This window comes from Panulirus ornatus, chromosome 52 (assembly GCF_036320965.1).
Source record: "Panulirus ornatus isolate Po-2019 chromosome 52, ASM3632096v1, whole genome shotgun sequence".
NCBI lineage: Eukaryota > Metazoa > Arthropoda > Malacostraca > Decapoda > Palinuridae > Panulirus > Panulirus ornatus.
In genome coordinates this window covers 19,281,367-19,293,808 of record NC_092275.1, presented here as the reverse complement: position 1 = coordinate 19,293,808, position 12,442 = coordinate 19,281,367, and the positions used below count along the sequence as shown (strand labels likewise).

The window sequence follows — 12,442 nt, the reverse complement described above, 5'->3', positions numbered from 1 at the left end:
CCTTTCACACTCCTGTATGTTCAGACCCTGATCACTTAACATTTTTTTCACACCATCCTTGCAACTCCAATTTGGTCTCCCGCTTCTCCTTGTTCCCTCCACCTCTGACACATATATCCTCTTTTTCAATCCTTCCTCTCTTATTCTCTCCATATGTCCACACCATTTCAACACACCCTCTTCTGCTCTCTTAACCAAACACTTTTTATTTCCACACATCTCTCTTACCCTTACATTACTTACTTGATCAAACCACCTCACACCACATATTGTGCTCAAACACTTCGTTTCCAACACATACACCCTCCTCTGTACATGCCTCGCAACCATATAACATTGTTGGGACTACAGTTGCTTCAAACATAACCATTTTTGCTCTCCAAGATAACATTCTCTCCTTCCACACATTCATCATTGCTCTCGGAACCTTCGCCCCCTCCCCCACCCCGTGACTCATTTCCGCTTCCATGGTTCCATCAGCTAAGCCCACTCCCAGAAATCTAAAACACTTCACCTCCTCCAAGTTTTCTCCATTCAAACTCATCTCAATTAACTTTTCCAAACTCGGTCACCAACCTCTGCAGTTTCTCAAACAAATCAGCCTCTAGAGGTGTATCATCGGCGAACAACAACTTACTCACTTCCCAGGCCCTCTCATCCACAACAGACTGCATACTCACCCCTCTCTCCAAAATTTGCATTTACCTCCCTAACCACTCCATCCATAAACAAATTAGACTACCATGGGGACATCATACACCCCTGCCACAGACTGATGTTCACTGGGAACCAATCACTCTCCACCCTCCCCACTTGTACACGTACCTTACATCTGTGGTAAAATCTTTTCACTGCTTCTAGCAAATTACCTCCCACGGCATATACTCCTTAAACCCTCCACAAAACATCTCTGTCAAACCTATCATATGCCTTCTCCAGATGCATAAATGCTACTTACAAATCTATTTGTTCTAAGTATTTCACACATACATTCTTCAAAGCAAACACCTGATCCACCCATCCTGTACCACTTCTGAAACCACACTGCTCTTCTGCTATCTGATGCTTTGTACATTTTATTCATTTATTTATTTTGCTTTGTCACTGTCTCCCGCGTTAGCAAGGTAGCGCAAGGAAACAGACATAAGAAATGGCCCAACCCACCCACATACACATGTATATGCATACACGTCCACACACACAAATATACATACCTATACATCTCAATGTACACATATATATACACACACACACACATATACATATATACACATGTACATAATTCATACTGTCTGCCTTTATTTATTCCCATCGCCACCTCGCCACACATGGAATAACAACCCCCTCCCCCCTCATGTGTGCGAGGTAGCACTAGGAAAAGACAACAAAGGCTCCATTCGTTCACACTCAGTCTTTAGCTGTCATGTAATAATGCACCGAAACCACAGCTCCCTTTCCACATCCAGGGATAGCTTTGTACATACCTTCACATATACATACACACATGCACACATTACATACAAAAGGCTCTCAGTAGGTTGGGAACTAAGTTAATATTGTTGTTAAAAGGAAATATTGAAAGATTCTTGGTTTCAACGGGTGGTTTGGGCTTATTTCTATAATTTGGATCCAGTAGAATATATCTTTTTCAACTCTTCAACAAATTCTGGAGCCCTGACTGGAATGATGATTGTTAAATTTCATATGTTGTAGTGAGCAATAATGGATATACGAACAAACATTGCTGGGTTTTCTGTAAAAGCTAAACCGAAGTATGTTTCCAATTCTATGGACCAAAGAATCTAAAAATGGTAACATACAATCACTTATACTTCAAAAGTATATTTGATGGAAGGTATCAATTGTTAAACAAGGGGAAAATTGTCTGTAAAATTACATATTCTTTTTGGCCAAACATAAAGTACATCATACATACCTAAAAGTAAATTGCCTTTGTGGGTAAAATATCCCATAAATTTGTTCTCACTAACTTTACTTCTTCATCCCACCACTCACTACCATTTTTAATCTGCCCACATGCATCTTTTGGACATGCTATATATCCCACTCTTCACCCATTCCTCTCATGTCATTTGCTCTCACCTTTTGCCATTCTACATTCAGTGTCTCCTCGTACTTCCTCACACATTACTCTCTTCTCCCCAACTTTCTTTTGTGAAAACCTCTACAAATCTTCACCTTTGCCTCCACAAAATAGTGATCAGACATCCCACCAGGCACTCCTCTCAGCACATTAACATCTAAAAGTATCTTTTACATTCCTGTCAATAATCACATAATCCAATAATGCCCTTTGACCATCTCTCCTACTCACATATGTTTACTTGTGTATATCTCTCTTTTTAAAGCAGGTATTCCCAATCACCAATCTTTTTTCGGCACATATCCATAAGCTCCTCACCATTTCCATTCACAACACTAAATACCCCACATTACTCACCTTCGCATGTAAATCACCCACTGACACACTCACTCAGATGTTCCCAAAACATTTGCTTCTCATGATTTTTTTCTTCTCACAACTGTTTCAGGAGTAATACTACTACTTCCTTAGCTCTTGTCAGCCAGAACATCCAGGTTTCTTTCCTCAGACATACTACCTGTCTCTCCTTTCTTCTCATTTTGGTTACGTCCACACATATTCAGATACTCAAATCTGAACCTTTGAGGAGGCTGAGCAATCCCCACCTGACTCCGTTTCTTCTTTTTGAAACTGAAATACAAGAAGGGGAGCGTTTCCAGCCCCCTTTAGTCACCTTTTACATGCAGGGAATACATAGGAAGTGTTCTTTCTCCCCTATCCCCAGGGATACATGTGTGTGTGAGTGTCTATTATTTCTTTTTCCAAATGCAATTCTACAACACATTCCTTTTTAATGAAAATGTTTAATTCTTGTATTTCTTTTATTCATTGTGTATTTACATTTCAAGTCTTATGTACATCTCTTATCTGGGAGAATCGCTCTAATGTTTTAGTGAAATTTTCAGAAGACAAACAATATTTGAAGCCTTGTCACTTCACTATTTATAGCATATTTTCTCCAATTGTTTTAGGGAAGAAAAATAATCAATATAATACTCATTTTATTTCTTCTGGAGAGAAGAATGATAGAATTTGGCGTACATTATAAACAAGCACTACTGTACAACATAACTGTTGCTTTGCAACTAGTCTTAAAGTATAAAACCAATAAATTTCTTTCAACAGAGTTAGTAGATACAGATATCAAGGAACAGGACGGTCTTTTGGCATCCACTAAACAACTATTATATACAATGTGGCACTAATAATTCTTGCTGGGCAAATATACTATCTACCCTGAATGTCAAGATTCCATCATTTAGTGGGCCCACTAGTCCAGTTATGTCCAGCTGCCTGTGTGGGCATAGGTATTCACTAATAAAAAAGTAAAGAAAATATTATGGACTAATGAAGTATTCCATTATGGGTTGTGCTGCCCAACCTTCAAAACCATTTGGCTTCTTATATAATGTAGTAGAAGCGAAAGTGTTAGACAGAATTGCAGAGAGTATCAAAAGATGAGCAAAGAGCACACTGTACATGTACATATGGGCACAAACTCTCCTTATTTAATAATAATTCAAATAAAAAAAATGACCAAAACACACCAAGCATACAAGCATCACAGGATAATCAACTGTATACACAAGAGGTCATAATATAGCATGAAGTCAAACCCTTGAGAAAAGCCATAATATGAATACATAAAATATTATAAGAGAAGATGGTTTTCTTCCAAATGGTACGAGGTGTTGTTAATGTATACAAAATATTCTATTTCCTATTCAATTACAGAATATGAAATTAGTCTCACAGTACACAAACTCTTCCTTGAATCCTTAAGATGCAGGGCGAGTTGTGTTTTTGTTATTACATGGATACAACAAACTCAAACTGTATTTGAGTGTGTACTGCCATGACACTCATTGCACTGTCAGAATATACTTAATAGAAAAACACTCAAGATAATAGTATGATATTAAATAATATAACATTAAATTTTATTCATGCCCATTTCTTGCAACAATTTTTCTAAGTGCCCACTAAACGTTCACCTTAATTCAGCACCACAGCAATGATGCTGCTAGTACCCTCAAATAGAAACTCTGGCTACAATGTACACAAGTATGTGCTTCATCCAATATTCTCACTTTTAACTTTTGCACATAAATAGTGGGATGCAGATCACATGCACAACACCATTCACAAAATGACATCATCAGGGTTCATCCCCATCATCACTTTACAGCTCTAGGCTATAAAACGAAATACTGGCTTACGAAAGACGAAGTATTATGCCATAATTTTCTTTTTGTTGTGAAACTGTAGTACCTGATTTCAGTTATGAAAATATCTTCCTTTGCCTGCATGTAACTCTGCATCACTATGTAAATATAAGATACCATGCAACACAGCAGCGAGTTATTTGGTCAGAGATTCCTTCAATGCAGAAGAATGCCGACGATCAAAGAGTGCTTCTTGTTCTATATATTCTTTTTTTAATCCATGCAGCCCACTGAATTCCTTAACACACAAAAGTGATGCAGTTTATTGTCAACTATAATAATCACTTTATGTAGCTTTGGAATTAAAAGTAGCTTTCATTTACACACTGTCACTATGTCTTCACAAAGCTCACTGCTTCTTGGTCATAGTTTCTCTTAATGCCTGCTGTTGCTCTTCCCCCAACTTGATTTTATCATCTATTTCTCTGGCATCCATGATGAGTTTTGCCTTCATCTTAATGAAGTGATCATAATCAGCATACTGATCCTCAGTCAAGTACTGGTTTAGCACCTTAGAAACCTGAAAAGATAAAAACTTTGAATTACACCTTGAATAGACTGCATAAATCTCATAAAGTAGCCAATATGTACATTACAATTGGTGCCAGTGTGCTTTACCTAAAAACCTAATAGAATGCAACACTGACTTGCTTTAACATGATTTTGCTACACAACACATACCATCTTAACCTTACAAAAACTGATACTGACTAGCTATTCAATTACAAACCTAGACTCTTCCCCAACTAATGACATATCCCACAACCCAGTTATGTACATACCTGTTCTCCTCAGCATCACAACCAGCTCTTCTACTGATATTTAACTAACAGTTCCTGTATGCAAAAAGCATTCAAAATGCTGGAAGGATGGGAAATAAGGCCTAGTTTTTCTTTGAAATGGGCTACATGGGTCAGGTTAGGTTAGGTCAGGTCACAGTGGTGCACGGGATCTAGTATTTGCTGATAACCACAAGAAAAATGAAACACTAAGTTCTCAAGCGAACTTTTGTGTAATGACCAAATCAATCCTGGAGATACAAGAATGAGACATTAAACTTAGAACAGTCAGCATATAGCACATATACAAATTTGAGGTGAAGCTAAGATACCATTTGTACACGATTATTTCAGGTTGGTGCTGTTCTGGTCTGGCACTGTGCCTGTCATAAAATTTTATCGTGTGGACAAAACAGAACTGGTTACAAGTTTTTCCTACAACAAAACCACCCAATTTGTATAGACCTTCACTAATATTCATGTTACAATTCTTTGTGCATTTAATAGAAGATTCAATAATATTTCTCCTGGTCAAGGAGTTACCGTTAATAACTGAATTATCGTTACTTCAGTCAATACAATGGTCATAATTTATAACATGATTAAATAAAGCATTTGTCAAAACCAGCTATTCCAAACAGCCCAAAAAGATTCATCACCACTATTATCAGTTTGAATAAAGATAGTGTACTACATATACCGAAACCAGATAAGGCTAACAGTTGTGGTTAACGACAAAGTTGATTTTTGATAAAAAATTAATTATCTTTCATGTGATGATACAATATAATTCAAACAGTAAAATCCCTTAGATACTGTTAATTCTTATTTTAATAAACAACAGTTGATGTTGAAAGATAATGATTCTCTCATCAAAAGATTTTCATCACTGTCCCATTCATTATCAAAACACATAAGCCAAGCTATCCAGCAAGACCCATATTGAGTTTAGTGGGCTCAGTCACTTATAAGGTATGAAAATGGGTCGTAGATTTAGTTAGCAAGATTAATAACAACCAGGATGATTTTGATTTCAAATTGGAACGTTTTGATGTTATCCTTGCTCACAAAAGTTCCAGGTGATGACCTCTATGAATTTCTGATTGGTGCCTTGGATAAATTGGATTTACCCATTTCAGATTCTGTTTCTTGAATTAATAAAATTAAGTCTAAAAGACTGGTAATGGGTAACCTTCTTACATTACTATAAAGTAATCTTTACAAGGAATTCTTTGGAACAAAATTATTTTTTATTTATTTATTTATCATACTTTGTCGCTGTCTCCCACGTTAGCGAGGAAGCGCAAGGAAACAGACGAAAGAATGGCCCAACCCACCCACATACACATGTATATACATACACGTCCACACACGCACCTACACATCTCATCGTATTCATATTTATATTTATTTTGCTTTGTCGCTGTCTCCCGCGTTTGTGACGTAGCGCAAGGAAACAGACGAAAGAAATGGCCCAACCCACCCCCATACACATGTATATACATACATGTCCACACATGCAAATATACATACCCATACATCTCGATGTACACATATATATAAACACACACACACATACATATACACACATGCACACAATTCACACTGTCTGCCTTTATTCATTCCCATCGCCACCTCGCCACACATGGAATAACATCCCCCTCCCCCCACATGTATGCGAGGTAGCGCTAGGAAAAGACAACAAAGGCCCCATTCGTTCACACAGTCTCTAGTTGTCATGCAATAATGCCCGAAACCACAGTTCCCTTTCCACATCCAGGCCCCACAGAACTTTCCATGGTTTACCCCAGACGCTTCACATGCCCTGATTCAATATATATATATATTTATATTTATATTTATTTATTTTGCTTTGTCGCTGTCTCCCGCGTATGCGAGGTAGCGCAAGGAAACAGACGAAAGAAATGGCTCTCTCAACCACGCTCTTTTAATTTCCACACATCTCTCTTACCCTTACATTACTTACTCAATCAAATCACCTCTCACCACATACTGCCCTCAAACATCTCATTTCCAGCACATCCACCCTCCTACGCACAACTCTAACCACAGCCCACGCCTCGCAACCATACAACATTGTTGGAACTACTATTCCTTCAAACATACCCAATTTTGTTTTCTGAGATAATGTTCTTGACTTCCACAAATTCTTCAAGGCTCCCAGGATTTTTGCCCCCTATCCCACCCTATGATTCACTTCCGTTTCCATGGTTCCATCCACTGCCAAATCCACTCCCAGGTATCTAAAACACTTCACTTCCTCCAGTTTTTCTCCATTCAAACTTACCTCCCAATTGACTTGACCCTCAACTCTACTGTACCTAATAACCTTACTCTTATTCACATTTACTCTCAACTTTCTTCTTTCACACACTTTACCAAACTCAGTCACCAGCTTCTGCAGTTTCTCACATGAATCAGCCACCAGCGCTGTATCATCAGCGAACAACAACTGACTCACTTCCCAAGCCCTCTCATCCACAACAGACTGCATACTTGCCCCTCTTTCCAAAACTCTTTCATTCACCTCCCTAACAACCCCATCCATAAACAAATTAAACAACCATGGAGACATCACACACCCCTGCCGCAAACCTACATTCACTGAGAACCAATCTCTTTCCTCTCTTCCTACACGTACACATGCCTTACATCCTCAATAAAAACTTTTCACTGCTTCTAACAACTTGCCCACACACCATATATTCTTAATACCTTCCACAGAGCATCTCTATCAACTCTATCATATGCCTTCTCCAGATCCATAAATGCTACATACAAATCCATTTGCTTTTCTAAGTATTTCTCACATACATTCCTCAAAGCAAACACCTGATCCACACATCCTCTACCACTTCTGAAACCACACTGCTCTTCCCCAATCTGATGCTCTGTACATGCCTTCACCCTCTCAATCAATACCCTCCCATATGATTTACCAGGAATACTCAACAAACTTATAGGAGAGAATAAAAAGGAGAATAGGGAGAATAAAAAGATGTTTTGCAAAGAGGTAAATAAAGTGTGTAAGACAAGGGAACAAATGGGAACTTCAGTGAAGGGGGCTAATGGGGAGGTGATAAGTAGTGGTGATGTGAGAAGGAGATGGAGTGAGTATTTTGAAGTTTTGTTGAATGTTTGATGATAGAGTGGCAGATATAGGGTGTTTTGGTCGAGGGGGTGTGCAAAGTGACAGGGTTAGGGAAAATGATTTGGTAAACAGAGAAGAGGTAGTAAAAGCTTTGCGGAAGATGAAAGCGGGTTTGGATGATATTGCAGTAGAATTTATTAAAAAAGGGGGTGACTGTATTGTTGACTGGTTGGTAAGGTTATTTAATGTATATATGACTCATGGTGAGGTGCCTGAGGAATGGCGGAATGCGTGCATAGTGCCATTGTACAAAGGCAAAGGGGATAGGAGTGAGTGCTCTAATTACAGAGGTATAAGTTTGTTGAGTATTCCTGGTAAATTATATGGGAGGGTATTGATTGAGAGGGTGAAGGCATGTACAGAGCATCAGATTGCGGAAGAGCAGTGTGGTTTCAGAAGTGGTGGAGGATGTGTGGATCAGGTGTTTGCTTTGAAGAATGTATGTGAGAAATACTTAGAAAAGCAAATGGATTTGTATGTAGCATTTATGGATCTGGAGAAGGCATATGATAAGAGTTGATAGAGATGCTCTGTGGAAGGTATTAAGAATATATGGTGTGGGTGGCAAGTTGTTAGAAGCAGTGAAAAGTTTTTATCAAGGATGTAAGGCATGTGTACATGTAGGAAGAGAGGAAAGTGATTGGTTCTCAGTGAATGTAGGTTTGTGGCAGGGGTGTGTGATGTCTCCATGGTTGTTTAATTTGTTTATGGATGGGGTTGTTAGGGAGGTGAATGCAAGAGTTTTGGAAAGAGGGGCAAGAATGAAGTCTGTTGTGGATGAGAGAGCTTGGGAAGTGAGTCAGTTGTTGTTTGCTGATGATACAGCGCTGGTGGCTGATTCATGTGAGAAACTGCAGAAGCTGGTGACTGAGTTTGGTAAAGTGTGTGAAAGAAGAAAGTTGAGAGTAAATGTGAATAAGAGCAAGGTTATTAGGTACAGTAGAGTTGAGGGTCAAGTCAATTGGGAGGTAAGTTTGAATGGAGAAAAACTGGAGGAAGTGAAGTGTTTTAGATATCTGGGAGTGGATTTGGCAGTGGATGGAACCATGGAAACGGAAGTGAATCATAGGGTGGGATAGGGGGCGAAAATCCTGGGAGCCTTGGAAAGTTCTGTGGAGCCTGGATGTGGAAAGGGAGGTGTGGTTTCGGGCATTATTACATGACAGCTAGAGACTGAGTGTGAACGAATGTGGCCTTTGTTGTCTTTTCCTAGCACTACCTCACACACATGAGGGGGGAGGGGGATGTTATTCCAGGTGTGGCGAGGTGGCGATGGGAATAAATAAAGGTAGACAGTATGAATTATGTACATGTGTATATATGTATATGTCTGTGTGTGTATATATATGTGTACATTGAGATCTATAGGTATGTATATTTGCGAGTGTGGACATGTATGAATATACATGAGTATGGGGGTGGGTTGAGCCATTTCTTTCGTCTGTTTCCTTGCGCTACCTCGCAAATGCGGGAGACAGCGACAAAGCAAAATAAATATAAATAAATATATTTATTTATTATTTTATTATACTTTGTCGCTCTCTCCCGCGTTTGCGAGGTAGCGCAAGGAAACAGACGAAAGAAATGGCCCAACCCCCCCATACACCTGTACATACATATGTCCACACACACAAATATATATACCTACACAGCTTTCCATGGTTTACCCCAGACGCTTCACATGCCTTGACTCAATCCACTGACAGCACGTCAACCCCGGTATACCACATCGCTCCAATTCACTCTATTCCTTGCCCTCCTTTCACCCTCCTGCATGTTCAGGCCCCGATCACACAAAATCTTTTTCACTCCATCTTTCCACCTCCAATTTGGTCTCCCTCTTCTCCTCGTTCCCTCCACCTCCGACACATACATCCTCATGGTCAATCTTTCCTCACTCATTCTCTCCATGTGCCCAAACCACTTCAAAACACCCTCTTCTGCTCTCTCAACCACGCTCTTTTTATTTCCACACATCTCTCTTACCCTTATGTTACTCACTCGATCAAACCACCTCACACCAAACATTGTCCTCAAACATCTCATTTCCAGCACATCCATCCTCCTGCGCACAACTCTATCCATAGCCCACGCCTCGCAACCATACAACATTGTTGGAACCACTATTCCTTCAAACATACCCATTTTTGCTTTCCGAGATAATGTTCTCGACTTCCACACATTCTTCAAGGCCCCCAGAATTTTCGCCCCCTCCCCTACCCTATGATCCACTTCCGCTTCCATGGTTCCATCCGCTGCCAGATCCACTCCCAGATATCTAACACACTTCACTTCCTCCAGTTTTTCTCCATTCAAACTCACCTCCCAATTGACTTGACCCTCAACCCTACTGTACCTAATAACCTTGCTCTTATTCACATTTACTCTTAACTTTCTTCTTTCACACACTTTACCAAACTCAGTCACCAGCTTCTGCAGTTTCACACATGAATCAGCCACCAGCGCTGTGTCATCAGCGAACAACAACTGACTCACTTCCCAAGCTCTCTCATCCCCAACAGACTTCATACTTGCCCCTCTTTCCAAAACTCTTGCATTTACCTCCCTAACAACCCCATCCATAAACAAATTAAACAACCATGGAGACATCACACACCCCTGCCGCAAACCTACATTCACTGAGAACCAATCACTTTCCTCTCTTCCTACACGTACACATGCCTTACATCCTCGATAAAATCTTCTCACTGCTTCTAACAACTTTCCTCCCACACCATATATTCTTAATACCTTCCACAGAGCATCTCTATCAACTCTATCATATGCCTTCTCCAGATCCATAAATGCTACAAACAAATCCATTTGCTTTTCTAAGTATTTCTCACATACATTCTTCAAAGCAAACACCTGATCCACACATCCTCTACCACTTCTGAAACCACACTGCTCTTCCCCAATCTGATGCTCTGTACATGCCTTCACCCTCTCAATCAATACCCTCCCATATAATTTACCAGGAATACTCAACAAACTTATACCTCTGTAATTTGAGCACTCACTCTTATCCCCTTTGCCTTTGTACAATGGCACTATGCACGCATTCCGCCAATCCTCAGGCACCTCACCATGAGTCATACATACATTAAATAACCTTACTAACCAGTCTACAATACAGTCACCCCCTTTTTTAATAAATATATATATATATATATATATATATATATATATATATATATATTTTTATCCCTGGGGATAGGGGAGAAAGAATACTTCCCACGTATTCCCTGCGTGTTGTAGAAGGCGACTAAAAGGGGAGGGAGCGGGTGGCTGGAAATTCTCCCCTCTCGTTTTTTTTTGATTTTCCAAAAGAAGGAACAGAGAAGGGGGCCAGGTGAGGATTTTCCCTCTAAGGCCCAGTCCTCTGTTCTTACCGCTACCTCGCAAACGCGGGAAATGGCGGATAGTATGAAAAAAAAAAATATATATATATATATATATATATAGTGGATCTGGCAGCGGATGGAACCATGGAAGCGGAAGTGAATCATAGGATGGGGCGAAAATCCTGGGAGCCTTGAAGACTGTGTGGAAGTCGAGAACATTATCTCGGAAAGCAAAAATGGGTATGTTTGAAGGAATAGTGGTTCCAACAATGTTGTATGGTTGTGAGGCGTGGGATATGGATAGAGTTGTGCGCAGGAGAGTGGATGTGCTGGAAATGAGATGTTTTGAGGACAATATGTGGTGTGAGGTGGTTTGATCGAGTAAGTAATGTAAGGGTAAGAGAGATGTATGGAAATAAAAAGAGCGTGGTTGAGAGAGCAGAGGAGGGTGTTTTGAAATGGTTTGGGCACATGGAGAGAATGAGTGAGGAAAGATTGAACCAAGAGGATATATGTGTCAGAGGTAGAGGGAACGAGGAGATGTGGGAGACCAAATTGGAGGTGGAAAGATGGAGTGAAAAAGATTTTGAGTGATCAAGGCCTGAACATGCAGGAGGGTGAAAGGTGGGCAAGGAATAGAGTGAATTGGATCTATGTAGTATACCGGGGTCGACGTGCTGTCAATGGATTGAATCAGGGCATGTGAAGCGTCTGGGGTAAAGCATGGAAAGTTCTGTGGGGCCTGGATGTGGAAAGGGAGCTGTGGTTTCGGGCATTATTACATGACAGCTAGAGACTGAGTGTGAACGAATGTGGCC

The 12,442-nt window shown here is 40.0% G+C and overlaps 1 protein-coding gene across 3 annotated transcripts in view; it reads right to left on the bottom strand.

Moving 5' to 3' along the window:
- Positions 1-3,092: 3,092 nt before the first annotated feature.
- The window catches only part of LOC139765125 (uncharacterized), a 1,132,594-nt gene continuing 1,123,244 nt past the window's right edge, over positions 3,093-12,442 (bottom strand). For all 3 annotated transcript variants that reach the window (XM_071692317.1, XM_071692316.1, XM_071692314.1), the window contains one exon: positions 3,093-4,849. In XM_071692317.1, the coding sequence (XP_071548418.1) occupies positions 4,679-4,849 (171 nt within the window). In that variant the 3' untranslated portion in view covers positions 3,093-4,678. The remainder of the gene's footprint in view (positions 4,850-12,442) is intronic.